The sequence below is a fragment of the Gloeophyllum trabeum genome, assembly GCF_000344685.1.
Source record: "Gloeophyllum trabeum ATCC 11539 unplaced genomic scaffold GLOTRscaffold_00008, whole genome shotgun sequence".
Taxonomy (NCBI): domain Eukaryota; kingdom Fungi; phylum Basidiomycota; class Agaricomycetes; order Gloeophyllales; family Gloeophyllaceae; genus Gloeophyllum; species Gloeophyllum trabeum.
The window spans coordinates 1,320,175-1,346,130 of NW_006920417.1; the positions used below are offsets into that span (position 1 = coordinate 1,320,175).

Sequence of the window (25,956 nt, forward strand, 5' to 3'; positions counted from 1 at the left end):
AAGAAACGGCCAGACGAATCGTTATGCAAGACAGAGTATGGCGAAAGTTGGACAGACCGGAGAGAGGTTAGGCAACGCTACCGTGACCGCTCTGACACTGGATGGCATTGTGGCTGAGATTGTGGCGACCACGTGCGAAGACCGGTGGCGTCTGTTACGTCGAATACAACAGAGGGGCCTGCTACAACATAGCGTACGGCGATGACAGCGTCCCAAAATAGTCCCAACACAAAGTCCTTGTAATACTCAGTCCTTAACTACGCATTGATGTCGCAAGCGTCGGGCCTCAAGGCACACCAAAGAGGCTGAAGGACAATCGCATTCACGCCCCTCTGGACCATCCTGAACCGTATGTCGTGCAGCCTGGGGAGCGCCTCCGTTACATTTAGAGCACCTCCACCGGGCGATGTGGCGGTCCAGAAGACCTCCGCGGATGCAGCGGCGCGTGGCCATACGATGGGATCCAGATTCGTCGGCGAGGATTGCTCCGTCCACAGCAATTGTTCACCTAATTCGCGTATCAGCGTATGGAACGACGGCGGAGTGGGCGTAACAGACCGCCTAATACGAGAGGAATCTGCGCTGCCGTAAGGTTGGCGAGTGGATCATACGTATAGGCCTATATCATAGCATGGTCGGTATGACTTCGGGTAAGTTAACGACACCACCATACCCTTTGCCAGGTCTTGAAAGGATCACACCAGCTGTTCCTGTTTTATACACTCATATTAGCTTCTGCCTGGAGATGTAAGCAGCAATGATCCCACCCTGCTGGGTTGTCTCCGACCCATCCGCCACCGCCGCAATCCTACATCGAAGTTGAAGCGCCGAATAGATGACAGACAGGTAACATACCAAGTAGAAATAATCCGAAGGTGCTTGTACCAGCCGGAAACCTTTGTCCGCGACTGACGCGGCGTCGGCGGACGAGATCCAGACCCTGGTATCGAAATACGTCAGTCGGACAGAACATATTGACAATTGAGACACGCACATGACAATCGTGTCGTTAGCAAGGGTGACGTTATGATCGAGGACCATTTCTGAGGATGAGTGCTGAGCGGCAAAACTTCCCAAGGATTCACTATGTTCCCACCTTCCCAGACGACAGGCGTCTTCCCCTCAGCGATTAAGCTCCCATGTGTCTGCTGCGTGAACGCGCTCAGCGCCTCCTCGAGAGTCAGCCCGGTGCTGATCAGCTCCGCCTGCGTCTGGTTATCCTGGGTATAGCAGTTAATATTCAGCTCGTCGCCGCCAGTACTGAACATCGTGCTCGGAAGGGTCTTCGCGACAGACGAGAGAAGTGACGTGGTGAAGTTGCGGACTGCCGGGTCGGTGAACCGCAATTGGCCCGCGGGGGGCTCGTTGGCGAAGTCACCCCAAGGCGTAGCCTGGTTGCAGGCGACGTACTCGGGGTGCGAGTCGGCGATTGAGGCAGTATGACCTGGCGTGTCAATTTCCTAGGAAGATGCATGATTATACCTGGATATCCCTCCCGAACGCTGTAATGCTTACCAGCAACACATCGATTCCACGCTGAAATACGCTTTATGAGCTGACAGATCTACAGCTAGACCGCGACAACGTACTGCAGCAGCGTAAGACACTATGTTTTGGATATCCGTGGGCGTATAGACGTCAGATGAAGAGTACGCCCCATACTGTGCCAGTTCGGGATACTCGGCTACTATGAGGGGGAAGCTCTGACTATCCGTGATATGCCAGTGGAACGTGTTGATCTACGACGTGGATTAACACGTCTATCCACAAATGGTAGGTACAATATGACTTGCTTTGACCCAGCTCATTGCATCGAGCGTACGGTAGATATCTGACACCGGGAAGCTGAGGATGTGTTAGCATAATTCAAAGATGCTTCCCCGAGGGCGTCATACTCACTAGTTCCTGGCTGTGTCAAGCATAAATCCTCGAAAAGGCTGATGGAAGCGTTAGGGTCGGGCCATCTCGGTACCATTTTGTGAAGACCTACGTATGCAGGAGAGTCTACGATGTCATACGGCGCGGATATAGTGTATATCTGCCCATCATATTCATACCACATCTGGCTGAAGGTAGTCAAACCACGGAACAGGCCAAGCGTAGAGTTCGCGGTCAAAGTGGCAGCGGATCCATCAGAAGGTACGGTCAACGAGTATCCTTCACTTCGGGACCCGAGTGCCTTGACTGCCTCCGTAGAGATACTTTCAGCGGTGGCTCCGGGTTCCAAGGACAACGTCAAGGACGGCAGGGTACTCGCAGATTGCACGACACTCATGTCATACGCTCCTCTTCCGAGAACGAGACGCTGCATGTTATCGGTCCGCAAATAGAGTTCTGTCTGTGCAACAGCAGCCAGCAGATCTGCCTGAGGCGGATTGACCGCAGAAGCTTGGATGTAGAAACCCGGCGAAAGCTTCAAAGCAGTCGTCCCCGATGTGATGGACCTTGGCATCGGCCACAAGCCTTGTACAGCGCCTGGAAAGACTGCCAGAGCCAGCAGCAAGAGTATTCCAGCCATTTCGACGATGCCCATGGCTGAAGGTGCGGCGTCGGCAGTCTTGGGCAAAAACGAAGGGCAGGCCAGGGAACTAAACCTGGTCTTCTGCCCAAGTTATATGTGCGTTCGGAAGAACAGCTATAAATACCAGCTGCCTTATCGGCGAGGATGCACATATGGTCTGTACCAATATCGGTGTCGGCCTGCCTAAAGATGTCGGCATTGCTCTGATCCCTGGCACCTCATGTTACCTTTTGCCATTTGAAGTCTAGTACAAGCCGAGCCCCGAGGGAAATGTCGAATGACCGGGGTCATGCCAAACGCTGTGGCGTAGATGTGTTTGGAGATGGTGGAAAGAGAGGGAGAAAGAGTCGGCCTCTCTCATGCTTAAGCTTGGGACGGAACCCGGCAAAGTCCGGACTGTGGTTTCAAACTGAAGTCAAGCAACAATACCCGAGTCTATACCTACAACCCTCCCCCTATAAGTACTGGCTGATGCTCATTATCTACTCACCGACTTGTCGCCGGCGGCGGTCTGCGTTCACTGATACTACACCGGTAATCTCGGGTTATATCCACGTTCAGGGTGTTTTGCACTAATTATAAGCCAGAAAACTCTCAGCACACGGCTTCGGCGACTGCGTTGGCAAAAATGCATCCTCGTGGTCAGGTATACAATGTATAATGCTGCAGTCTGCTATAGCCACCGTTAATTCCATGCCCTGAGTACCTTAAGGTGACAGGACGGCACGCCACCCTCACGAGCCTTCGTTGGAGACTCAGACTGGTCCACGGAGGCATTGGACCGGATTCGGTGTATATGTTTGAGCCTTTCCTATCTATGACGGTTGCAGAGACATGGAAGATTCAAAGATATACCGTGAATCGGATTAGGCGCTGATGTTTGATATGCAGCGAGCTCGAGAGCTGCCATGGTTCAAGCTTCTTACTCTATATCGGTAACAACTTGACGTTCAGCTCTTCGTTACATGTCTGTAGATCTCGGGAGAGTTTCTTGTTCTTTCAGGATATATAATCACTCAGGATTGCATTCTTACCATGGGTATAAAGGCCTCTACTCCACAGACCTGCCTTTGTCAAGCTTAGTGACTTAATGGCCCCTCTTCCGTAAAGCTCAGTTCGAAGCTGCGCTTGCCTGTGAAGCGAGAGTGTCGCCTCAGTATGTATCTCTCGCTCCTATGTCCCGGAAGTAAATAGTCATACAACATTTTTTCCGCCCAGCGTACCACCTGTGTAATATTCTGCTAGGTGACGAGAGTGTAGTAGAGTTGGAATATCCTGGACTTGCATTCCCGGAGGGCATTCTGCGCCACTCGACCTCGCAGCATCCTGTTCCTCGAGTAAACTTCCTTTACTGTAAGTGATTTGCAGTGATTACGATTATCGTCGCCTACCTCAGCCTCGCGTTGTGCGCGTCACCCTCACAGCCTTGCAGATACCTGAAGATGCGAGCAAGGCTTAGCCTCATGTTTGACCGGATCTACTCCGGACTTGCTAGAAGACACCTGCCCGGTGACTACTTGCGGTGAAGACATATGGACCTACATCGTCTATGGACTTTGCGATCAACAATGACGGTCACTGACGTGCGAGGATCGCCGTTTCATTCCCCTTTCAAATACAGTGCCTCCGTCTGGTGGCGTCCTTTGCTCCAACACTCGCGTTTACCTCCCTTTGAAGCCACCGTTCAAAGGCTTCTACGGATCATGCTTTCGCTGAAAGCCCCATTCATCTCTAGTTCACCCACCGTCCGACATTTGGCCTCTGACGCTTTGTGTCCTCTCGTCATCCCGCGCATTTTCTTTCGCACTCCTCACCGCAATGCTTGTCCAGTGCTCTTAAGCCCAGAGTTTGTCTTCTTGGTAAAGTTCAAGCACTCTCCGCCGGGTCGTCGGTGGGAGCAAGCACCACCTACACCCCCAGAGACGAGGATATGCCGAACTACCTGTACCTGATCTGGTACTCTCCACAGTTCGGCGGTCCCCGCCACTGGGGACTATTTATCGTTGGCTCCAGGGAGCCTGAGGCGTACGGGACGCTGTACCACGTACGTTCCCCACCTGAAGCGGTATCTCCGAGCCTCCGACTAATCTGTTTATTCTTCGTGCAGTGTATCACAGACCAGAAACGCAGCTACGCCTGCACGTTCTCCACCGACGTCCGCTATGGCGTAGCGATCAAGGGCCCTCGTAGCAATCGCACCTACGAGGACCGCGTCCTCCTGGGCACAATTGGCGATGATGTCAAGGTGATGATGACCGAGTACGCGGACGCCGCCACCCAGATGGTGAACGAACACAACGTGACCCGGGGGCGCGCAGAGTCCAATTGCCACGATTGGGTTCTTCACATTGTTCGGAGCTTGGATAACTCGCATCTGATCGAGCAGGGGGCGCTGGGGAGGGCGGCGGCGTGTCCGCGGTGACTCTTGATGAAGAGATTCATAGCATGACTGTTATTATTGATATCTATTAGTAATTGTATACCACCCAGCAGTGCTCAATACCCATAGTAGAATCCAATGATCTTCATTCAGCACCACTTCAGCTATGCAGGTTGCCGTCCCGCGTCTCATAAACGTGCTAAGCGACACGCGTTTGACACTGGCGGTGTTTGGGCTATCCCTAGGACTAGGGCAATCTTGTAACCAGGGAAGACTATCCACTTTGCCATGAGGAGAAGTGAGTAAGCCATACGAGGTGGGTCATATGAACGCCTGGAGCTCGTGACCGATTTGTATTTCTTTCGCCTGAAGCACTTCGTCGCGGCGTCGAGAGTGAGAACAGTTTCCTTGCAACTTCATTGGCCCAATAGTCACCGAGAATGCACAACCTAACCCTAGAGGCACATAGAGCTTGATTCGGATTCCGAAATAACACACTGCACCCCAGCGAAGAAAAGGGACATATACGGGGTAATTATCGGTATGCCTACAGTATGTACGACGTGCAATACATGCTCTGCTCATGATAAATACATTGGTATGTTGGTATGTGTGCAGTCCAAGTAGCGACAGCGTTCGGTTCGAAAGGAGCGACAGTGAGGATGGGGACAACAGTTCAGTGTTCAGATTGTGACAACAGGCTGGGGAGACGATGCAAGAGATACCAATAACGCTATGGATAACCTAGGTTCTGCGAGAGACGAACACAGCGATGAGGACGATAAAGGGCACATAGGTGAAGAGCGAGACGACAGCCATGATGCGACAACGAAAACGCCACGTTCTTGCATCTTAACACGGAAAAGAAAGACGAAGATTCAGCAGGGGAGCTAGGCGGTGATGTGAGTGTACGTCCGTACCATGTTCAATTTGTGGGTCGTCCAGCGTAACAGCCTTCTCGGTATCCGTACCCCCTACTTCCCGCGTTCTGGGTATCGGCAGAAACGACGTAACCCACCATAGAGGAAACAACACAAACCCTATAAAAAAGAACCAAGCATGCAAAGGCGACCCGTCTTCATCTTGCGATCTAAGAGTTAAGGACCATGGGGTGGGATGTACTCTCGGCGGCCGCCGAGGATCACGCATATGAAAGTTGGAGGACCTGGTTACGGATGGTACATGAGGGGTTACAATTGCGCTGATGGGTATCGAAACCTGTGACAGGCTGCGCCGGCGGTCTATGTCGGTGTGATGGCGTGCAGGGGATGAACGAACGGATGCAGATCGTGACGCTGCGCGGGAGGGTGACAGGCCCTGGATCTTCGAGCTCGTATGGCTCGACCACGATCCTTTTGGTATTCGGGATAGGGAACCCTGAAGGGATTGGGAGGGGCTTTCACCGGGCGAGGATAAGCGTGCACGCTTCGGGGTGTGGTATGATGAAGGTGCACGGGAGGCATCGGAGGAGTGCCGCGAGGCGGCTGATAATCATTGATGTCAGCCAGAGTTTGACACAACGTTCAATATGTGCGGACTCACTTCGTTCACTATGGTTGGGAGGGAGCACAAACGATGCATGCTGAACGTGCTTTGGCACTGCAGACATGACCTCAACGTCCTCTGCCTTCCTCTTCCCAAAACTCTTAGAGGACACAGGCGTTCCCTGTGTTGTTTTTTGACCCAGAAGTTCGCTAGCCGATCGTCGAGAGTGTCCCCCAGGAGATCCTTCTGGAGTGGGCGCAGTTACGGAAACCGCAGGAGGACTAAGAAGAGACGGGGCATCCGCAAAAGCGCTGGCAGATGTCGATGCGATCTGAGGAGTATTTGGAAGGGAAGCAGAACCATTCGATTTCCTGTCCGGAGATGAACGAGAGGGTGCCACCATGTCTTCGCTGGCAGGAGCACCTGGAACGTTGCCCTGGATAGACGTGCCTGTCCCCTCTCCCAAACGACCGTTAGGCGCCCCCGATAAGTTACAATCCACGTCGGACCCTATAAATTGTTCATCAAATACTCCATGCACATCTTATCGACGTACCTTGCAAAAGAAATGGCGACCCCAGCGCTGAAGAAGGAATATCTAAAGGAAAAGATGAAGGACGCGGGGAAGTTGGGCGACCTTGTATCGCAGCTGGCACGTTGTCCGCACGTGTCCGGCGATCGGCCGGCTGACCGGTACTTGATCGGCTATCTTCGGGGATGCCGACACGGAACGGGGTATCTGGCGATTGCGCACCTTCGTCTTCAGCTATAGCCTCTGTGCTCCCGCTGCCTTCGATGCCTGTCGTTGTTTCGTTGAAGAGCATCGCCATGCTCCGGCGTCGTCTTGGTTGAGCATCTGACATGCTTCGCAGTCTGCTGGAACCTGGTCCCATTCGCGCTTGACTTTGTGACTGACCAAAGATCTGCTGAACCTTGGGAAGACTTGCATATGGCCGAAGGGACTTCGTGACTCTGAACTCCGCGGATGACAGCGATTCTCCTGTGGTCCGCTGTCCTCCTAAAGACCGCGAAGGGCGGGAAGAGAGGGTGCTCGTGACGCTAGGCGAGATCCCCGATTGTGAGGACGTCCGCGACCGCGACTGGCCATCGCCCAGGTTCGATCGTGATGCCATAGCTGCGACAAGTTCAGGATGGTCTAGGGCCGGCATTGGCGGAGCTTCTGGACTCGGTGTGAAGGTGAACGGGTATCCAGCATCGATATTCTCCGACGGAGTGGGGTAGCCGAAGGTCCCGGGTGAGTCGGCGGCCTGCACACGCTGGAAGCGCGACACTGGGGTGAGGGTTCCCAAGCGGAGGAAGAGCGACCTGCCAGACTTCGCGGACTGCGTGGAGGGGGTACTCGATCTCCGCCCGGAGGGTTTCCGGGAGGGTGTGCTATGGGGAGTGGAGGCGGCTGTTGAAGCTGATAATGTGGCGAACTTGTAACTCCCCGGTGCAGTTTTCGTTCTTCTGCGCGGTGCGACGGTCCGAGAGCGAACCGGGGTCAGCGGAGATGATGCCTCAGGGTAACTGAGAGAATTTCGGACGGGTGTGCTGCTATTACCTCTATCACGTCCGAGCGGGCTGCTTAGGGTCCGTCCCCGCGATGGTACGGGTCCTTCAGTGGCAGAGGGCGTGTGTAACGAGGTCGGGCTAATACTGCCGTCACTTGGTGGCTTGCTACGGCCAAAGGTGGACTTCTGGAGACCGAATAGGGACAGCTGTGGCAATGTGCGTGCAGAAGGCTTGACCGCCGATACGGGTGCGGGCTCGTGGCCTCGCGGCTGAGGCATGGACGGCTCGTGTTCTTCACTGGGAGGCGGCAGCCCTGCGCTCGGTGGGGCGCTGTGCGCGGCTCCGCTGGACGCATATGAGCCGACCGAGTGCCGCCGTGGCTTGAGGCCCTGCGGGACGTCGGCCTCCGCCGAATAACGCTCCAGAAGGGAGTCGAGGTCGGGGTGTATTTTCTGTCCGACCAGGTTCCGCCTCGGAGGGGATTCGAGCTGGACGAGCGGGTTGGCAGGCTGGATTGGGGATGCTGCTGGTAAGGGGGCAGGAGGTATTGCGTTCGTGTCGGACGATGATCGACGTGAATGGCGGCCCCTGAGGCGCGCCAAAAGAGATGGCATTTTCGGTGCTGCATGTAGTCAATAGTTCACTTCATTTGTGCCCTCCCATGCGTATTGCGCACCTTGATCCGTTCCTGCAAGTCCTGGACATCCAGAGTATCTCCGTCGCGGTCAATCCAAGTGTAGAACTCCCCGCTGGTCTCGCTCCTTTTTCTGTCGTAAACACGCGTGATGCTTCAACTTTCATTAGGCCTATTTACTTGCCAAAGTCGCTGTGATGCTCACCAGTACGCCTCTGACTGCTCGTCGAATCTGCAATCGTCGGGTCCCTGGCAAGGAAAGGCCTCCTGTTCGGGACAAGCTTCGGATTCACTTCCGCATCCCGATTTAATTACGGCTATCAAGTTACGTAAGAATTGACCGGATTTATGCTCCATGTCGGAAATTCAAAATCCGCCTTGCAATGGGCATCCATTCCCACGGTCGTGCAATGCCATTGCAATCGGCTTGCCATGTAAGCTGCCCATTGCAATCACGGCTCACTGCGCACCGCTCGATTCGCATCCTGTGGGGCTTCCGTAAATATAGAAAATTGCTGCAGAACACCGTAGAAAGGTGTATCTTGGGCTAGCCCATGTGTTGTATTGTTTGAACATCTCCTGAAGCAGAGCTACATATGGTATATATATAATTGTACATTATGTATATCAAGTGCTCATGGTGTACTGGTTTCATTGCCCATCTTTGTATCTATTACATAATGTAGATGTTTGAAGGTCATGAGTTCAATGCGTTCTATGGCCACTTCAGAAATTCATTTTTGTGCTATTCTTGGCCCCGTGGATAACCTCGGTTGCAATGCCATTGCAAATTGGTTGCAGACGCTTGTACTTTATTGCAACCGGCACACTGCATAGGAACCCTGGGAACCCTTGCAAGGCGGTGCAAGGGACTTCGCGGATTTCCGACACAGTATAAGCTAAATAATCATAGCACGGAGAGCAAGCCAACTCAGCGCACAAAATCCTTGCGTGGTGAGATACCCTCGGAATCGTGGGGGAAGCCACAATCTGAGAGTACTCAGTCGAGGAATCAGCGATGGAATGGCGCGTTTTCAGTGAATCCCTGCTGCATCACTGCCAATCAAGAGTACGGCCACATAGGGGGCAGCGTCTGGGGATACGCTTAGGTTGAGAGGAGTTCGAGGGAGAGGGAGAGATCTGGATCCTCTGGCTCAGTGGTTGAGCCTCCTCTTCGTCTGTGAAATTTCAAAGAATGGGAATATCGAGCTGTGTTTGCCTAGTAGCAACGAGGGATATATGCAGTGTAGCTCAATCAAGGCACGTGCCTAGAAGAAGCAGAGCCACCACCATATATGCGTCCCCTCCGCGTGCCATGACTGTGCGCCCTCCATGCACAATCACAGTCGGCATGATACTCTGTGCTACTCAATGTGCGCATACAAGAGCTCGGTCTCGGGGTTCCCATCGATGTCTCGTGATGGATACTCAACGATGGTAATCGCTGGCAAGCTGCATCCACTGGTTTGGAGGATCAGTAACACGAAAGATTATATACATTGACGGCCAACCTTTCGCTGCCAGTTCCCTCCTCTCCGGAAATGAGAAACAAGAAAAGGGACACGATTTCAGCCTGCGCGCCTGGGGGGACTCGGAGAGTACGGACAAGGCACGTATGCTCCTATATTAAATATCACCTTCTAAACCTCGGACTTTACTCCTGTAACGATGAGAGCGCATATATAATTCCAGGCGCTCTCCTGTGGATGATGATGGTGGGAAGCTAAGAGGCTGTATTATTCCGACGCGTCTGGACGCGTAAAACGCGTTATTATTTAATATCACGTGCAAATATTACGTACGAGAAGATAGTAACCTTAAGGGGAATCTTGTACTGTAACTTATTACTACCGCCGGCCCTTGGCCATCGTACACGTCTTCGTCGACCGACCATTGTGAGGTCTGTAACGTTTGCCCGCCATGGATCGCATCGAAAGTCTGGCAAATACGCTGTCGCAGGTGACAGTGTACGATATAAAGAGCATGTACAACCAGGTATGTCTCTGTTTTGCAAATGAGAGCACGGCACACTGATTCGCCACGATGGGCGGCGTAGGCGAAGAACATGGTACTGAACGTGAGTGAGATGGAGGCGAAAGTGCGGGAAGCAACGAACGATGAGCCGTGGTGAGTGTCGCGCCTATGGACATCGGTAGAAATGGGGGAGGTAATGTTTGACCAGGGGCGCGAGTTCGACATTAATGCAGGACATTGCACAAGGGTACGTGACGTGAAAGGGACACTAAGTGATCCGCTGTTGATTCTAGGTCTTATTAGGACATTCAATTTGTTTGTAGCTTCATGCTTGTTTCCAAGATTCCACCATGACACCGTTCGTGTCTAGCCAAAACTTCAACGAAATCATGCCCTGTATATATTCGAAGTTCATGGAGAAAGAGGCACGTCAGTGGCGAGAAATATACAAGGTACGCCAGGGCATCTCGATCGCGTGCATTATCCGACGACCTCCTACATTAGGCTCTCCAATTACTCGAGTACCTCATCAAGAATGGTAGTGAACGTGTCGTGGACGATGCGCGCTCGCACATTTCTACGATAAAGATGCTAAGAAGCTTCCATTACATCGACGATAAAGGCAAAGATCAGGGTATCAATGGTAGGCTCTCTCAACAGCCCAATTTGGACCTGAGCTGAGGATATGTTCATTCAGTCCGCAACCGGGCCAAAGAAATCGTCGAGCTGCTTTCCGACGTGGAAAAGATCCGGACAGAGCGACGGAAGGCCAAGGCCAACCGAAGTAAATACATCGGTACCGGTAACGATCCCATGAGTTTCACGTCCGGTGGCGGTCGTTATGGCGGTTTCGGCAGCGATAGCCTGGGATACTCGGGTGGTGGTAGCAGTTCATATGGAGGAGGAAGTAGTGGGGGATATGACCGAGGTAAGCACGTTGCACAAAAAACCTCCCACACACCATAGTCACTGTACTTGGATAGACTATGGCGGTTACTCTGGTGGCAGTGGCGGTTTCCGGGATGCGACGGATAGAAGAGGTTTTGAGGAGTACGATGCTGGTGATGACGAGGAGACCACGCCCCGTCGGTCAAACTCCGTGTCGCAGCGAGCTGGTGCCAGCTCTAGCAGCGCACCTCGTCGCGCAGCCACACAACCTGCTCCGGCCCCGCCGGCGAAAGAGAAAGAGTCCGAGAAGATGGTGGACCTTCTTGGCCTCGATGATGACTTTACTGCTGGTCCGAGTGCTACCCCTGTGGCGGTACGTCTCTCTTGTCGGTCTGTGTAATTACGAGTGTCCTCAAACTTCTGGTCGAAGGCTACACCTGCGGCACCGACACAGCCAGCGGCGGCAAGCGCTCTGTTGGACGACGATTTCGGAGACTTCTCTACCGCTCCAGTATCCCCGCCGCCAGTCCAGACGAGCGCTCCTCCGGCTCCTGCTGTGACCGGTCTCGGCAGCCTAGTTGCTCAGAAGCCTGCGGCCACACCCATGGGCGCGCAACACCCTAGCTTATTCGGTCATTCGGCCAACGTCTTGTCGCCCACGCAGACAGGGAACAGATCTTCGCTGTCGATGTCGTCTCCCCCCCTGTCTGCCGTCACCCAGCCCAACTCCCTTTTCGCTGCGAGCCAGCCGCTCACTCCGGCGAGCCAGCCTCTCACGCCCGCGTCTCCTCCCCCTCGATCGTCCTTTGCATCGCCCGTATCGGCCGCTGCACGTAGTGGCCCAACCACCCCCGCCTCGTCCAAGCCTTCTGGCGCCGGTGCCTTCGATGACCTCTGGAGTATGGGTCTTGGGTCCGCGGGCGGGTCGCGCTCTGGGACACCCGCGAACAGCAGCGCGCCTGTGAAGAAGTCGATCAAGGACCTCGAGAAGGAGAAGGCACAGGCTGGGATCTGGGGAGCCGGGCGCGGAACTGGTCACGCGACCCAGGGCAGTATGGGCGGGTTCGGTGCGTTCGGGGGTGCCTCTGCTAATACGACTTCTAACAATGCCAGCACTGGTGGAGGGCTGGATGATTTGTTGCTCTAGTACTGGTCATTATACTGTACAGCCGATTTGTCCGAGGGGATTCTTATCTTTGTAGATATTATTAGCGTGGCGCTGGAGAGCGTATGGATTCTATCTTCCGAGCCAGGCACTGCTTTCTGTCCACCCGCCCGCTTCTTGATATGCTTCTCCTTCAGGAACGGATAGGCTTTCGTCTGCGTGTAAGATATATTGATGGAGTCTGCCGCTGTGCGGCATCTCTCCCTCCTCATGGCGGTTGACGTAGACTGCATTCCACCTCGCTCGCTCCGAGCTACTTCGCGTTCTGCCACGAAGGCACGACCTTGGTAGTCTCACCAGTACATACGGCAAGCATTACGCGCACAAGCATTAGCTTGTATACCGGCACCGACCATATCGGTTGCCTCCTTCCGAAACGCAGGTAACTAAACCCGTTGATCATATGCGAGCTTGGTGACCGAGCTAGCATGCGGGCCAAGATCACGTTCATTTGATGGGTTACGGTACAGTACATATAACCTACCGTGTCCAAATTCCTGTGGAACTAACGTCGTGTCTCCTCCCAGCATGGTGCCGAAGTTCGCCTTCGCCGCCGCCACGGCGGTTCTCCTGGCCTTCACCCCTGTGAACGCGGTATGGCCTTTGCCAACTAGTTTCACGACTGGTTCTACAGCTTTACGCCTGGCGCCCTGGTTTGACATCCATATCGACGTGCATGGAGCCCCAGGTGACTTGGTTAACGCAGTCAAGCGCACCAAACAGCAGCTGTGGAACGACAAGCTGGAGCGTCTTGTGGTAGGCCGTGGCGGCGTGGACGCCGACGCAGTTTTCAAGGCGGGGCAACTGAACGGCTTGACGATCTCGCTGGAGAATGGGGCGAAGGTGCGCAGCATCTCCGAAGAAGCTGTCGCCCCCCTGGAGTCCAGGGACGAGTCGTATACCCTCACCATCCCAGGCAGCGGTTCAGGCGCTCTCCTGAAAGCCAACTCGACACTCGGTCTTTTCAGAGGCTTAACTACTTTCAGCCAGCTATTCTATTACTACAAGAACAATGTTTACACTATTGAAGCGCCTATTGAGATCACTGACAAGCCAGCATACGTACGTTCGCGATTCCGAATTTCTTTGTATCGCGTTAACGACATAAAATCAGCCTTACCGCGGATTGATGCTTGACACGGCGCGGAATTATTTCCCGGTCAAGGACCTTGAGCGCACTCTCGATGCCATGAGCTGGGTAAAAGTCAGTGACATGATGTCCACGCCCTTGTTCATCACTCAAAGTAGCCCAGATCAATAACTTCCACTGGCATGTCGTAGACAGCCAGAGCTTCCCCCTTGAAATTCCGGGTTTCGAGGACCTCGCCGAGAAGGGCGCCTACTCTGCTGACTCGGTGTACACGACTGACGATGTCTCGCACATCGTGTCGTACGCCGCTGCACGCGGTATCGATGTTATCGTCGAGATCGACACGCCCGGCCACACGGCCATTATCTCCAACGCGCATCCCGAGTACGTCGCGTGTGCACAGTCCACCCCATGGGCGTCCTTCGCAAATGAGCCGCCGGCTGGGCAGCTGCGCTTCACGGAGCCCGCGGTCACAAACTTCACCTCGGACTTGTTCACTGCTGTCAGCAAATTGTTCCCGTCAAAGTTTGTCAGTACGGGCGGCGACGAGCTGAACGTAAACTGCTACGACCAAGACCCGGTGACGCAGGCGACTCTCAATGCGACTGGGCAGACGCTTGAGCAAGCGTTAGATACCTTCACTCAGGCAACGCATGGCGCCCTGAAAGAAGCTGGTAAGACGCCTATTGTATGGGAAGGTGAGCGAATTGCGACATCCGTGGTCCGCAGGGCATTCATTAATCGTGCAGAGATGGTCCTGGATCACAATGTCACTCTCTCAAACGATACCATTGTCCTGTAAATGGACCTACATATCTGCACGTCCCACATGCCCTGACTGCTTTTTCAGGGTCTGGATTTCTTCCCAGAATGTCGTTGATGTAGCGAAGAAGGGATACAAGGTCGTGCACGCTGCGTCAGATTATTTCTACCTGGTGAGTGGTCTCACATGAATCTCGACGTCCTCCGCTAACTCTTCGCAGGACTGCGGAGGTGGTGGTTGGGTTGGTTCCAATCCTGCGGGGTAAGATCAATCGGCAGTCGGCCAATAAGGACTCTGATACTGATTTCTACAAATAGTAATAGCTGGTGCGACCCTTTCAAGACATGGCAGAGGGTGCGTTATTCTCCCGCACTGGAGTCTATCGTCTCTGACAAATCCCCATAGTCATACACCTTCGACCCCACCGCCAATCTCACTGCCGAGGAGAGTAAGCTTATTCTCGGAGGTAAGTCTTCCACTTTGACCAGCGCTTCGCACGTCTGACCATACGCGCAGGTCAACATCTGCTCTGGACTGAGCAATCCGGGCCAGAGAACCTTGACCCCATAGTCTGGCCTCGCGCCGCATCCTCTGCTGAGCTCTTCTGGACTGGCCCGGCCCTCACAAATGTGACGACAGCCCTGCCGCGTCTGCACGATGTCGCGTTCAGGTTTAGGCAGCGCGGCGTACAGGCTATTTCCCTGCAGCCGTTGTGGTGTGCTTTGAGGCCGGGTGCTTGCGATTTGACCGCGTAACCGTACAAGGATCGCCAATATAATATTACTACTCGCTTTTTTGACGAGCTACTCTGACCAGGCGATCTGAAGCGGGTGAAGAGATCTATCAAAATGTATCATAATATTATTGGGTATTGACGCGTACGCGCGCTGCACGTGACCGCGACGAAGACGCGTTAATTAATTACGTTTGAAGTCCGCTAAGCGCCGTTTAATATATACGCCTTGGGTCTGCGCTCCGGTCACGTCCCTTCCTGCGCTATAGACATGGCTACCAGGCGGTCACAAAGGCTCTCGCAAAGATTAACTGCAGCCCCTGAGGCTGGAGTGGTTGATGTAGAAGCTGTAGCGGAAGAGCTGAGTCCGCCCGCGAAACGCAGGAAGACTAAGAAAGCAGTCCAAAATGCTGGTATCACGAGGAAAGGGAAGAAAGGGAAGCTGAGTCGATTCGTAGATATGCCTCTGGATATCTTGTACGAGGTGCGTGATACGAATGCGGGATGCCTGAAGGTCTTGGCTCAAGCGTAACTTCTGCAGATCTTCCGTCACTTGTATCCTCTGGACCTATTGCGGCTATCATGGACAACAAAGGCCTTGCGAGCTACTCTCACGACCCGCAGAGTTAGATTCCTTTGGACTGCTGCTATCAGCAATGCAAGCCTGCCAGCGTGTCCGGACGAAGTGACGGAGCCCCAGTGGGCTCGTCTAGCGTTCTACCCACACTGCTCGGTACGCGCGTTCTCTTGTTCTTGCATCTTTGAATAATTCTCACTTTCTGTAGTACTGCGGTGCGCCGAACGTGCACAACATCTTTTGGCTTTGCCGCGTAAGATGCTGCAATAAGTGCTTGAAGCAGCGGTGAGCAACCTGTACCTGCGGCCAATGAGAAATTAGGACTTATACCCAGCAAGCTATATCTCAGAGTACAAACATCCCATTGGGTTGGAGTTGCAATGTCTCATTCCCCATGCAGTTCTGGTCCGAAGTGGTGCGCATCGACCGCGATTTATTCCATTGCCATATTTAGACGTCTTACAGGTTCGGAGGAGGTGTATTATCCCAAGGCCGCCGTGGATGAATTCATGGCTCACTTGACCGCCACTATTGGGGATCGCGAAGCGCTTGTTCAACTTCTCATGGCCAAGTCGGCCGATCTTTTAGCACTTCAGGACGTAAGTGTAATAAATCCATGTACCAAGCATAATCTGATACTGTCCGGAAAGCACGCCGAGTTGTGCTGCGAATGGCAAGAAGAGGAGAAGATTCGGATCTGGCTGGAACGGAAGCGGACAAAAGACCGACGTCTGTCTGCGTATGTCATCCCCTGACGACTTTTACCTCGTTGCTGAACATCGCCTGCACTTCAGTATTAAAGATAAGCTGCGTGGCCTCGGATATGGAGAAGAAGTCGATGCGCTAGAAGAGTTCGATTCTAGAGCCCTTGCCGACCACCCCGCAGTAGCCCAGCCCAAAGAACTCACAGATCGCGGTAATGTTTAAGAGCCATCCGTTGGAGAACGACTGTCTGACGGCGTCTGCTGGCAGCATGGAACAGCATGAAGGCTACTATCATAGCATTCCTCCATGAAAAGAAGGCTGCACGTTTGGCCCGGGAACGACTGAACATTATCACATCCCGAGAAGCGATAGTGAAGCTACTGTTCTCGCAGTGGACTGCAGGGCAACCTCCCTACACTCCTTTGCCGCGCGTAGCAGACGTGTGCCAGATGACCGAGTTCAGGCAGATCATAGAGGAGCCCAGTGATGTAGAAGTCGGCCCAGAAAGCTTCCAATCTGCGATCGCCAACCTTCCACGTCTGTGTGAGGAGTGGCGCAGCAAGGTCCGCGCTCGGCTGGTAGCTATGCTGCCAGACACGTCGTGTTGCCAGACCCACCCTACAGCTGGGCCCAAAGAGGAGCGTCTCGAGCTAGCAACGACATGGTTCTTCTGCACCAAGTGCCTGCGAGCTTTGGATTATCCCCGGGTGATGTTTCACGAATGCATGTTCAAATTGGATTTCAACCGGCGGGACTATTGCAGAATACGCGACGAGCCGCTGGTGGTGGTTGACGAGCCTGCGGAGCGGTACTACAAATTGGGTTGCGAGCCTTGGGATATGGACGACGAAAAGCTGAAATACTGCCCAGGAGCATCTCATGCGGCGTGGCAAATCGTGAGGCTCAATGGGGGATGCCCGGGAACGACGACAGGAAAGGAGATGGACAAGCTTCAGGCTTGGTACTCAAGGGCATCCTGCCGCAGTCTCCGTACTCAGAAGCATACAGTTTACTCCTGGAAATCGGCGGTGAGTATCTGGTAGATGTGTTTTCCATCTCTTTGAAGCTTACTCGGCCACAGGTCCAAGAGCTGGTCTTAGAAGGAGAGGAAGAGCGCAAATCCTGGTTCCGCATATGCGGCAGGGACGAGGCAGCGGCCAGAGAGCTGAGCAAATCTGTGGCGGAAGAATTGTGGTCCATCAAGTTCCTCTCCCCCGAGTATCGGTGGACATCCATGTACGAGGAATGTAACCCTCTCCAGTGGTGCTGCAACCTCTGCAGGACTCGCCTCTTCGAGTTCGGGCACAACGTCCCCAAGCATTTGGCAGAGTAAGTGCATCTCAAATTCATCATATTACTAGAGTGTACTGATCGCTCCGTAGGCGCCATGGGATACATGAGCCGCACGGCATCCGCCAGTATCTACACTATAATCCCGACGCAGGGCCGTGGCCTCTGCCCGTGGATATCGAATTGACTTCGGTGCCTGCTAGTGCTGGTGAAGTATAGCTATACTCACCTCCGTGTCGTACACCGATATAGGCAAGCTTGTGGAGCTATGTCCAGCGTAGATGGTCTAGGAATATGTTATTATTGATGTGGTAGTGTCTAGGCGATTTAATGTGGAGAGAGGGGGAGAGGGAAACTTCAGCGGACTGGGCTCGTCATTGTTGGGAATATTTGCTTTACAGTTTCTTTGAATCCCTTCCCCGTACATGAAAAATGCATCACTCAGTCAGTATTAATATTCTTCTCGATGGAAACTGATGAGTCGGACGGTTTGCAGCCACCGCTACCTTCTCGGGCAATAGCTGAAGGAATTGTGGCGTCCAGCTTCAAGAGAGTTAACCTCTTCTCCAACGCCCGTGGTTATTCCCGGAAAGCGGGGTTTGAACTCCCAGCCAATGAGAGGCCGACATTTAGTGACAGCACGTGGGAGAATAACTTTCAGTGGAATATTTTCTGCGGAAAGCCTTTCCGTCGGGCGGTTCCCGCGATTTCCGTGTCCGTGCTATAGCTACACAGTCCCTACCACTGCTGCGAACCCTGTAACGTGAGGTGTAATGGAGGTCTGTGCGTTCCTAGGTGATCTATGCTACGTATTCTCATATCTGCTTCTTGGTTTAGGTCGTAAATCCTCGATCTGCCCTGTTGTCCAACTACGAAGTCCTAGCTCTTTTGCGGGAACTGGACAGTGATCACTTGGCGAAGACAAAGACGGCTTTGCGTATTAAGAAAGAGGAGGAACAGTCGGGGAAGCCAACACCAAATGCTACCGCGATAGAGGAAGAGATCTGTGAAAACTTGCGGACCGTTGAGGTCGAGGTACGTGTGGAACTGGGCGCCGCATAATTGAGACACTCACACACTCACTGCAGCCTCATTTCTAGGCACTTCAGTACCTCACGGCGGAGTATCAGCCTATAGCAGCACAATCTGACGCTGGTATAACCAAGCTGGTGAAAGATATCGAGCCATATGGTTTTACCAAAGCAGAGAAGTTGCAGATCGTGAACCTAGCGCCCACAGAACCAGTCGAGCTTTACGTAGTCCGTACACTCTACCTTCAGTTCTGATGGGCTACATTTGACGTGCTCCGCAGATCGTTGAGGAACTAGAAGATCGATTGGGTGAACGTATGGAAGAAGTTCTGTCGCATGTGCGAGCATCGCTCGACCCCAATGCCCTACCTGCTTCTACAGCTGAGGGGTCGAGCAACGGTGCAGATCCCAATCCCGCGGACCCCGCAGCTCTTCAAGTTGAAGAGAAGATCACGACAGAGGTTTACGAGGCGGAAACATGGATTCAAGACACCAACTATATTGAATGGGACGATGGTGGGGAAGGAGCGGGTGTCGAAGGGGATTTGGAAATGGATGAAGAGTAACGGTACGCATTGTGGCAATTGTGAAACTCATTTCTCGGTACCTCCGTCCTGGATTCCCGTGTATCGTTGAGGAGGGCCTCGCTGCACTTGCCGAAGTCGTAAGGGTTAGCCCTGCGGTTCAGAACCTCCGACATCACGTATTCAGGGTTGATTGCAGCAGTAGTGTCGTCGACGACACGGTACGAAGCTTGGCGAGAAACTCATTGTGGATTGCAGTACGATTGGAATAGTACACAGCTTGACGGGGTCCACGCCCCGGTTAAAGTGCTCTGCGCCACAAACCATATTTCCTGTCTCCTTCAGCCTGGCGGCATCGTCCCTGCGCACTTGTGAGGATGCGGGCACGTTGCTGCAGCGCTCAGTGACTGGACGCTTCTTTTCTCAACATCGGGCAGGTTCGAGTCATGATCCTCTACGCTTGCCGACTTACTTATGTACACGTCAGCGACGGCATTGTGACTTGCAAGATGGGGTGGAAGCTTTCGGATCCGAGGCTTCAGCCTTCCATCTATCTTCAGCGTTGTCACGGTCGAAGTCAGAGAATGACTCCACGTCACGGTCGACTTACGGCTGGCTGACTGGCAAAAGACGCTGAGGGTAGACTTTAATATATAACGACCGCGGACTGGGCACTCCCCCAGCATCTACACAGTGTGTACTCAGTCATCGACAACACTGGCTGCATGTCCTCCGCTCCCTCTTGCTCAGCTTGCATTATGCCCGTGGATCTTCATGTTCAGAGCACCATTTTCGGCAAGCTGATGCGCCTTGTTTCGCGCAATAAGGTCTTCCAGTATCCCGACGAGGTTGATCCTTCCTCGTGGAAGAACGCGATCCAGGAAGATCCGACGCAGCTGCCACGTCAGACTTCGCCATCCACCGTTGATCTAGTCAACGCGTCGGGCAAGGAGGCGCAGAATGGCGCGGTGCATGAGCAACAACAGGCGAGAAAACGCGAGAAATGTGATGTGACCATCGTGGGCTGGTATGGGCCGGATGATCCAGAGGCAAGAACATCTCTCGTCAAGTCTTGCGGGGATGCCTGTTAACTTGATACACCCCAACGCTCTAGAACCCCCAAAATTGGCCGAATAGGTTGAAGCACCTTATCACTTTCCAGATGTGCATCCTTAATTTTGCCGTCTACATCGCGAGCTCGATTTATGTGCCGGGCGAGCCTGGCCTCATGGAAGAATTTGGTGTTGGTGAGGTTGTCGCAACGTTGGGTCTTTCGCTATTTACCCTGTAAGCCATGACATCCGCCTTGTGTCGCCGACATGAATCGCATTAGGGAATCTTCTACTAATTATCAACAAATAGCGGTTATGGATTGGGTCCTATGCTGTGGTCCCCATTGTCGGAGATGCCACAACTGGGACGAACTGGTATTTTCTTCTGGACACTCTTGGCATTTATCCTATTTCAACTTCCCGTCGGATTGGCCCCCAACGTCGCCGTATTTCTCGTTTTCCGATTGGTGACAGGGTTCTGTGGCAGCCCTTGCCTAGCTACGGGCGGCGGTACCATCAATGACATCTACCCACCCATAGCAGTGCCGTACGCCTTGTGTATTTGGTCGTCGGCGGGTGTATTGGGTCCAGTCTTTGGGCCCCTCATTGGCGGGTACCTTGCATCGGCCATGGGCTGGCGCTGGACCATCTGGGTCTTCACATGCCTGTGTAGCCTGGTGCTCATTATCATGTTCTTCTTCTTTCCAGAGACAAGTGCCGATAATATCCTCTACAATCGAGCGAAGAGATTGCGCAAGGCTACAGGGAACGAGGGCCTGCGAAGCCGGACCGAAATTGACGCGGCCAACCATACCACCAGAGACGACCTCGAAGTCCTCGCGAGAGCGTTTACTCTTACATTCAGTGAACCCATCGTGCTGCTCATGGATTTATACGCGGGCCTCCTCTACGGTGTGCTCTTCATATGGTTCGAGTCCTTCCCGATCGTGTTCGGGAGCATCTATGGCTTTAACTCAGGCCAGCAAGGACTTGTCTTCCTCGGCATCTTGGTTTTCACAGTAATATCTGTACCCATATTCCTTCTCTGGGTAAACAAAAAACTTGTGCCCCAAATGTCTTCGCCAAATTTCAAACCCGAGGCGGTTCTTCCCCCAACGTTCGTTGGGTGCTTCGCCCTTCCTATCTGTCTCTTCTGGTTCGGTTGGACCTCACGAGAAAGCGTACACTGGATCGTACCCATCATTGGCTCAGGCCTCTTTGCCGTCGGCGTCGTCACCCTTTTCAACTCGGTGTACACATACATCGGCATTGTATATGCCAAATATGCCGCCTCCATCTTCGCAGGGGCTGCTCTCTTCCGTGCCTCGCTCGGTGCAGCTTTCCCACTTTTCGTAAGCACTTCCGTGCTCTTCTACCCTTTCTAGCTAACCCACAGGGTGGTTCGATAGGCACGAGCGATGTTTAAGCGGCTCGGCGTCGGTCCAGGCAACTCCCTACTGGGTGGGATCGCTATTCTGTTTATTCCGGTTCCTTTCGTGTTTTATCGAGTAAGTTCAGGATAATTCCCGTGCCGCTCATATGTTGTAAACCCCTACTTAGTATGGTGAACGGATCCGAAGCTGGAGCAAGCGTGCACAGTAGTTGAAAAGACTGCCAATGTGCATAATTTGATTTTGACAAGCAGTGCAATTGAGAATGAAACGGGGCACTCAAGACGCGCCCAATCTCAGGACTTGTTTGTTGGCAGGGGAGAGGGGCCTTTAGACATGGACAAAAAGTAACTGTATTCATTACAACTGTTTTCATACGCCGTTTCCTTGTTCCGTGGTGGACAGTACCTTGTTCTTGGGTTTCCGCGTACGCTGCTCCACGCTAAGAGTTCGATTGCTTTAGGCCTACGGCTATCTTACTACCCCTCGGCATATCAGCATCCCCGCAACTCTCCGCATACAAACACGGGGGGAGCCAATCTCAGATCAGAACTTTTGCAAACGCCTGGCCCGACGGACCGCGACAACATCAGGACGACTACAAAATCATGAAAATGGCGTTAGCCACACCCATCGTGAGACTACAGATTGACCAATCTCGCCGCGAGGAGTACGCCGAGGACCCTCGCGGACCCTCACGGTTGAGGCCAACTTGAAAACGGACCTGACGTCTGAGAGCATCTGAGAGCACCTGCCAGAGAGAGGAACGGAATAAATCCTCATGAGCTGTCAGGAGCTCTCAGGTAGGACACGGAAATTCAGAGGCCTCAGCGACTGTCATATGTCCGTCCCGCCTAACATCCGTGGTAGCAACAATCTATCTGATAGAGCTCAGTATCTGCAATTTACCCCTGCTAGCTTGTTCCTGGCGAGAGGTGCAACAACCTTGCGAGACGTGAGTGCGAAGACCTTATCCTTGTTTAACTCACCACCAGCTCAACTCGTGTCGTCGCACCATGTTGGATCTTCAAGCTTCAAGCGTCACAATCTGTCAGTTCCGACGGGGAAGCGTATTTCCTGATATCCTTACTTCCTTACGCTGAAAATTCAGAAACGGTCTCGACCCTTCATCGACACGTTGTCTTAAGTGAGGAAGGGTAAAGAATGACATCCGTGCTAAGTAACGCAGGGGTTGAATCTTCCTCCCGCTATCAGTCTTTTGACTTCATTACGTCGCTGATCATCAACGGAACTGGGAAAGGTTGGTCATACATCGTTCTACAGGTAAGCCGGTACGGGTGCACATACGCATTTCCCGGTGTCTGTGCGCGCCGACGGTAATGAACATATGCACACTGGCAGCCCCTCAGTAGAAATAGTCAACGGTCCGACGTATCCAGCGACCAAGTTGCGTTCGGCACTGCGACGATCGCAAGTACACAAGCCCCAAAAAGTGAGCAGTAAATCCTGCCGTTGCATGCGTCTGACTTCCGGCTCCTAATATGTAGCGACTAAGGTCCATATGATTCAAAAATTCCTGTACCGGGTCCGCCGACCACCGCACCAGCCTGGATGCAGATATTGACCGTCGCTTCCGAGAACCCTTCGGTACAAGTGAGCACTGCGGCTATTTGGGACATCTATATCACCGGTTGATAACCTACGTTCCAATTATGGTCCTTATCGACACATATAATCCTGCCCTCGAGTTATGGCTCTTATCCTCATCCAAGATGGTTGAAAATCTTACGTCGTATGGGTACTCCTACTTAGAGTGTACGAGCGTTCTGCGTAAGGCAGCTCAGGCGAGACGAGCTTACTTTCACGTCATCCACTGACCTGCACTCGATGGGCGCCACTCCCTCGAATATAGGTATTTGGGAGCGTTCTAACATTATCATCGTCCGTCTTGCCGTATCACCGAGCTGTCCCCTCCTTCTCTTCAATGATAGACGCAGCTCCAGAACGAGGTCTATTCTTTGGAAGACTGGACAGCGGTGCAGTCCACCTGATCGTTATCACCAAGTCCCTGCTTTCATGGCGCTAACGACTCTCGTAGGCTATCTACTCAAACCGCAGATATAAGATCCCGCAGCCGAGGCAAGCTAGTACTGTCTCACCGCCGTCCTCGCTCTCCTCTCCCTTGCTGGTCTCGGTATGACAATCGAAGACCTGGAGAACCTGCAGGCAGTTCTCAACGACTCCATTGACTCTCTAAAGAGGTACTACACGGATATATCATTAGATTTCCCGTCCCTCGATGGACAATACAGCGCCGATGCAGCCGAAAGCTTGAGGTCTGACCCGAAGGTCTCCCAAGCAATCCTGAACATCACTGCCGCCTCCTACCAACTACTATGCACTGTGAGGCCGCCTATGATGTCCATATTTGACGCAGCGACCAGCGTGAGTTTATACGTCGTATCCGGGAATCCTTCCGCTCACCCTGCGACTTTCGGCGATCAGTACTTGATCACTGCATGTCTTAGAGTAACCGAGCAGATCAATGCAGTAGAGCTGCTGCGCGACTTCGGCGCTCAGGGCCTTCACGTAAACGATATTGCACTCTACGCTGGCATGGAGCCGACGAAGTTAGGTAGGAACTCGCGTGCCAAGTCTTGCAGAAGCGCTGGCAAGTACTTATACTTAGAGTTCCGCTGTAGCCCGCGTGTTCCGCTTGCTCGCGACGCATCACATCTTTCGCGAAGTGCAGCCGAACGTCTTTGCCAATAATCGTATTTCGTCCGTATTCGACAGCGGCAAGGACGCGAGGTGGCTATCTACCCAGTGAGTGGTGGCCGGTGTCAATGGTATATCGCTGGTTTTTCTGTGATCCTACTTATCGAATCACGGTAGACCCCAAGCGGAGAAACACAAGGGGACCTATGGCGCGGCTGCATTTATTGATCACGCGTAACGCTTTATGATCGTGTGTCTAGTGTCTAGTGTTCATGGTTATTACAGGGCCGACGAATGCTGCAAGTCTGCGTGCTACCTGTATGAGACGCTCTCATCCCCCGAAACGAGCCATAACTTCAAAGCCAACCAGGCAGCGTTACAAACATGCTTCAAGACCGACAAAGTGCTCTTCGCTTGGCTCGAGGAGCCGTTCAACCAACGCCGGTTTGAGAGATACGGAGCTGCGATCAGAGCGAGCTCTTTTTGGAACGATCCCAAAGCAATCATCAATGGTAATACCTGACTATGTTCAGAGATCTTCAGCTAAACACATGTCATCCAGGATACGACTGGGGCTCACTGACCGCCAACGACCTGATCGTCGATGTTGGTGGCGGCCATGGTATGCCATCCTTGATGATAGCAAGGGCGAATGCGGAAGTCCGAATCATTATACAGGATCGTGAAGCTGTCACAGAGCAGGGGAAAGTAGTGAGTGTTTGCGTTATTCGCCTGCTTCCGCACCAGATATATTGCCGGTCTTTCTTTAGTTCTGGCGTGAGGTGTTTCCCAAGGCGTTGGACAGCGGCCGCGTTAGTTTTCAAGGTGCATGATTTCGTCGAGCGATTCATCGTCGCGACATTGACCGCCAGTCAGCCCATGAATTCTTCGACAAGCAGCCTCAGAGAGATGTATCTGTCTTTGTGCTGCGCACCGTGTTGCACGACTGGCCCGACAAAAATTGTGTCACTATCCTCAAACATTTGCGAGACGCTGCGGGCACCAAAACCAAACTCCTGATAGGCGACTGGATTATACCGCTCGCATGTAGCGAGGGCGCAGAAGCGCCCCAGATCTTGGGGGCACTGAAAGTTACCGTGCCTTCGCCTCTACTAGCGAACCACGGTAGGGCCAATTCTATTCCCTATGCACTCGACATGGCCGTAGGTACACGTTTCCTCCTGTTGGACACCGCCTGAATAATTTTCGCAGATGCAAGTCATATTAAACGGTCAAGAACGAACTCTAGCGCATCACGCTGACCTCGCAGCACGTGGGGGCTGGCGTATATCCCAGGTTAATCCTATAGAGGGTTCTTGTTTTGGTTACATGGTGGCGGAACCAGTGTAGAGTACTCATCGACCTCCACTTCCAGGTGCACAACTTCTCCAGCTTTATTCCCTGCTTAACACTAGCACACATTATTCTAATGAATCTATCATAGGTTCAGTATCACTGTTCAACACAGTCGAAACCTTGATGTAGCATAACGTCCGACTACAATTCATGTGGCTTTCATCAGCAAATTGTCCCGCGGCTGGTAGTGGCTGGCGCATATT

At 53.0% G+C, this 25,956-nt stretch overlaps 9 protein-coding genes across 9 annotated transcripts; 6 read left to right on the forward strand and 3 right to left on the reverse strand.

Moving 5' to 3' along the window:
* Window positions 1-257: 257 nt before the first annotated feature.
* GLOTRDRAFT_116582 (N-acetylhexosaminidase) lies at window positions 258-2,518 on the reverse strand (the record flags this gene model as incomplete). Its single annotated transcript, XM_007868867.1, has 12 exons — window positions 258-508; window positions 559-619; window positions 674-710; window positions 768-808; window positions 856-940; window positions 995-1,043; window positions 1,097-1,460; window positions 1,516-1,536; window positions 1,590-1,739; window positions 1,794-1,845; window positions 1,900-1,937; window positions 1,991-2,518. The coding sequence occupies 12 exons, from the start codon at window positions 2,516-2,518 to the stop codon at window positions 258-260; spliced, it is 1,677 nt and encodes a 558-aa protein (XP_007867058.1).
* Window positions 2,519-4,451: 1,933 nt separating this feature from the next.
* Window positions 4,452-4,943, forward strand: GLOTRDRAFT_130170 (uncharacterized protein; the record flags this gene model as incomplete). Its single annotated transcript, XM_007868868.1, has 2 exons — window positions 4,452-4,565; window positions 4,629-4,943. 2 exons carry the CDS (start codon window positions 4,452-4,454, stop codon window positions 4,941-4,943), a joined length of 429 nt encoding a protein of 142 aa, XP_007867059.1.
* Window positions 4,944-5,385: 442 nt separating this feature from the next.
* On the reverse strand, window positions 5,386-7,163 carry GLOTRDRAFT_77581 (uncharacterized protein). Its single transcript, XM_007868869.1, has 4 exons — window positions 6,943-7,163; window positions 6,444-6,896; window positions 5,822-6,385; window positions 5,386-5,752 (listed from the first exon to the last, which is right to left on the reverse strand). Exons 2-4 carry the CDS (start codon window positions 6,787-6,789, stop codon window positions 5,646-5,648), a joined length of 1,017 nt encoding a protein of 338 aa, XP_007867060.1. The 5' UTR covers window positions 6,790-6,896; window positions 6,943-7,163; the 3' UTR covers window positions 5,386-5,645.
* Window positions 7,164-10,455: 3,292 nt separating this feature from the next.
* Window positions 10,456-11,190, forward strand: GLOTRDRAFT_42683 (ENTH-domain-containing protein; the record flags this gene model as incomplete). The annotated part of the gene is made up of 6 exons (XM_007868438.1): window positions 10,456-10,530; window positions 10,592-10,662; window positions 10,718-10,756; window positions 10,813-10,824; window positions 10,880-10,961; window positions 11,014-11,190. The coding sequence occupies 6 exons, from the start codon at window positions 10,456-10,458 to the stop codon at window positions 11,188-11,190; spliced, it is 456 nt and encodes a 151-aa protein (XP_007866629.1).
* Window positions 11,191-13,090: 1,900 nt separating this feature from the next.
* GLOTRDRAFT_77583 (N-acetylhexosaminidase) lies at window positions 13,091-15,362 on the forward strand (the record flags this gene model as incomplete). The annotated part of the gene is made up of 9 exons (XM_007868870.1): window positions 13,091-13,624; window positions 13,677-13,766; window positions 13,816-14,350; window positions 14,402-14,450; window positions 14,503-14,587; window positions 14,636-14,676; window positions 14,733-14,769; window positions 14,821-14,881; window positions 14,932-15,362. 9 exons carry the CDS (start codon window positions 13,091-13,093, stop codon window positions 15,168-15,170), a joined length of 1,671 nt encoding a protein of 556 aa, XP_007867061.1. The 3' UTR covers window positions 15,171-15,362.
* A 1,852-nt stretch (window positions 15,363-17,214) lies between these two features.
* Window positions 17,215-17,846, reverse strand: GLOTRDRAFT_100338 (uncharacterized protein). Its single transcript, XM_007868871.1, has 3 exons — window positions 17,813-17,846; window positions 17,512-17,759; window positions 17,215-17,458 (listed from the first exon to the last, which is right to left on the reverse strand). The coding sequence occupies exons 2-3, from the start codon at window positions 17,664-17,666 to the stop codon at window positions 17,440-17,442; spliced, it is 174 nt and encodes a 57-aa protein (XP_007867062.1). The 5' UTR covers window positions 17,667-17,759; window positions 17,813-17,846; the 3' UTR covers window positions 17,215-17,439.
* A 579-nt stretch (window positions 17,847-18,425) lies between these two features.
* GLOTRDRAFT_111422 (uncharacterized protein) lies at window positions 18,426-19,419 on the forward strand. Its single transcript, XM_007868872.1, has 4 exons — window positions 18,426-18,499; window positions 18,558-18,755; window positions 18,821-18,979; window positions 19,033-19,419. The coding sequence occupies exons 1-4, from the start codon at window positions 18,494-18,496 to the stop codon at window positions 19,315-19,317; spliced, it is 648 nt and encodes a 215-aa protein (XP_007867063.1). The 5' UTR covers window positions 18,426-18,493; the 3' UTR covers window positions 19,318-19,419.
* Window positions 19,420-20,033: 614 nt separating this feature from the next.
* Window positions 20,034-21,929, forward strand: GLOTRDRAFT_106435 (benomyl/methotrexate resistance protein; the record flags this gene model as incomplete). Its single annotated transcript, XM_007868873.1, has 5 exons — window positions 20,034-20,324; window positions 20,390-20,562; window positions 20,638-21,679; window positions 21,737-21,835; window positions 21,888-21,929. The coding sequence occupies 5 exons, from the start codon at window positions 20,034-20,036 to the stop codon at window positions 21,927-21,929; spliced, it is 1,647 nt and encodes a 548-aa protein (XP_007867064.1).
* Window positions 21,930-23,875: 1,946 nt separating this feature from the next.
* GLOTRDRAFT_43128 (O-methyltransferase) lies at window positions 23,876-25,747 on the forward strand (the record flags this gene model as incomplete). Its single annotated transcript, XM_007868468.1, has 9 exons — window positions 23,876-24,124; window positions 24,185-24,314; window positions 24,382-24,505; window positions 24,575-24,631; window positions 24,683-24,909; window positions 24,960-25,108; window positions 25,168-25,222; window positions 25,274-25,560; window positions 25,610-25,747. The coding sequence occupies 9 exons, from the start codon at window positions 23,876-23,878 to the stop codon at window positions 25,745-25,747; spliced, it is 1,416 nt and encodes a 471-aa protein (XP_007866659.1).
* Window positions 25,748-25,956: the final 209 nt, after the last annotated feature.

Coding starts and splice junctions, on each gene's coding strand:
- GLOTRDRAFT_77581 (XM_007868869.1), bottom strand. CDS start 6,789: ATGGTGGCACCCTCTCGTTCATCTCCGGACAGGAAATCGAATGGTTCT. Junction 6,386..6,443: donor TCCCAACCATAGTGAACGAA/GTGAGTCCGCAC, acceptor AATGATTATCAG/CCGCCTCGCGGCACTCCTCC. Junction 5,753..5,821: donor CGACCCACAAATTGAACATG/GTACGGACGTAC, acceptor TTCCGTGTTAAG/ATGCAAGAACGTGGCGTTTT.
- GLOTRDRAFT_100338 (XM_007868871.1), bottom strand. CDS start 17,666: ATGGATGTCCACCGATACTCGGGGGAGAGGAACTTGATGGACCACAAT.
- GLOTRDRAFT_111422 (XM_007868872.1), top strand. Junction 18,756..18,820: donor TGCGGACCGTTGAGGTCGAG/GTACGTGTGGAA, acceptor CCTCATTTCTAG/GCACTTCAGTACCTCACGGC. Junction 18,980..19,032: donor AACCAGTCGAGCTTTACGTA/GTCCGTACACTC, acceptor CGTGCTCCGCAG/ATCGTTGAGGAACTAGAAGA.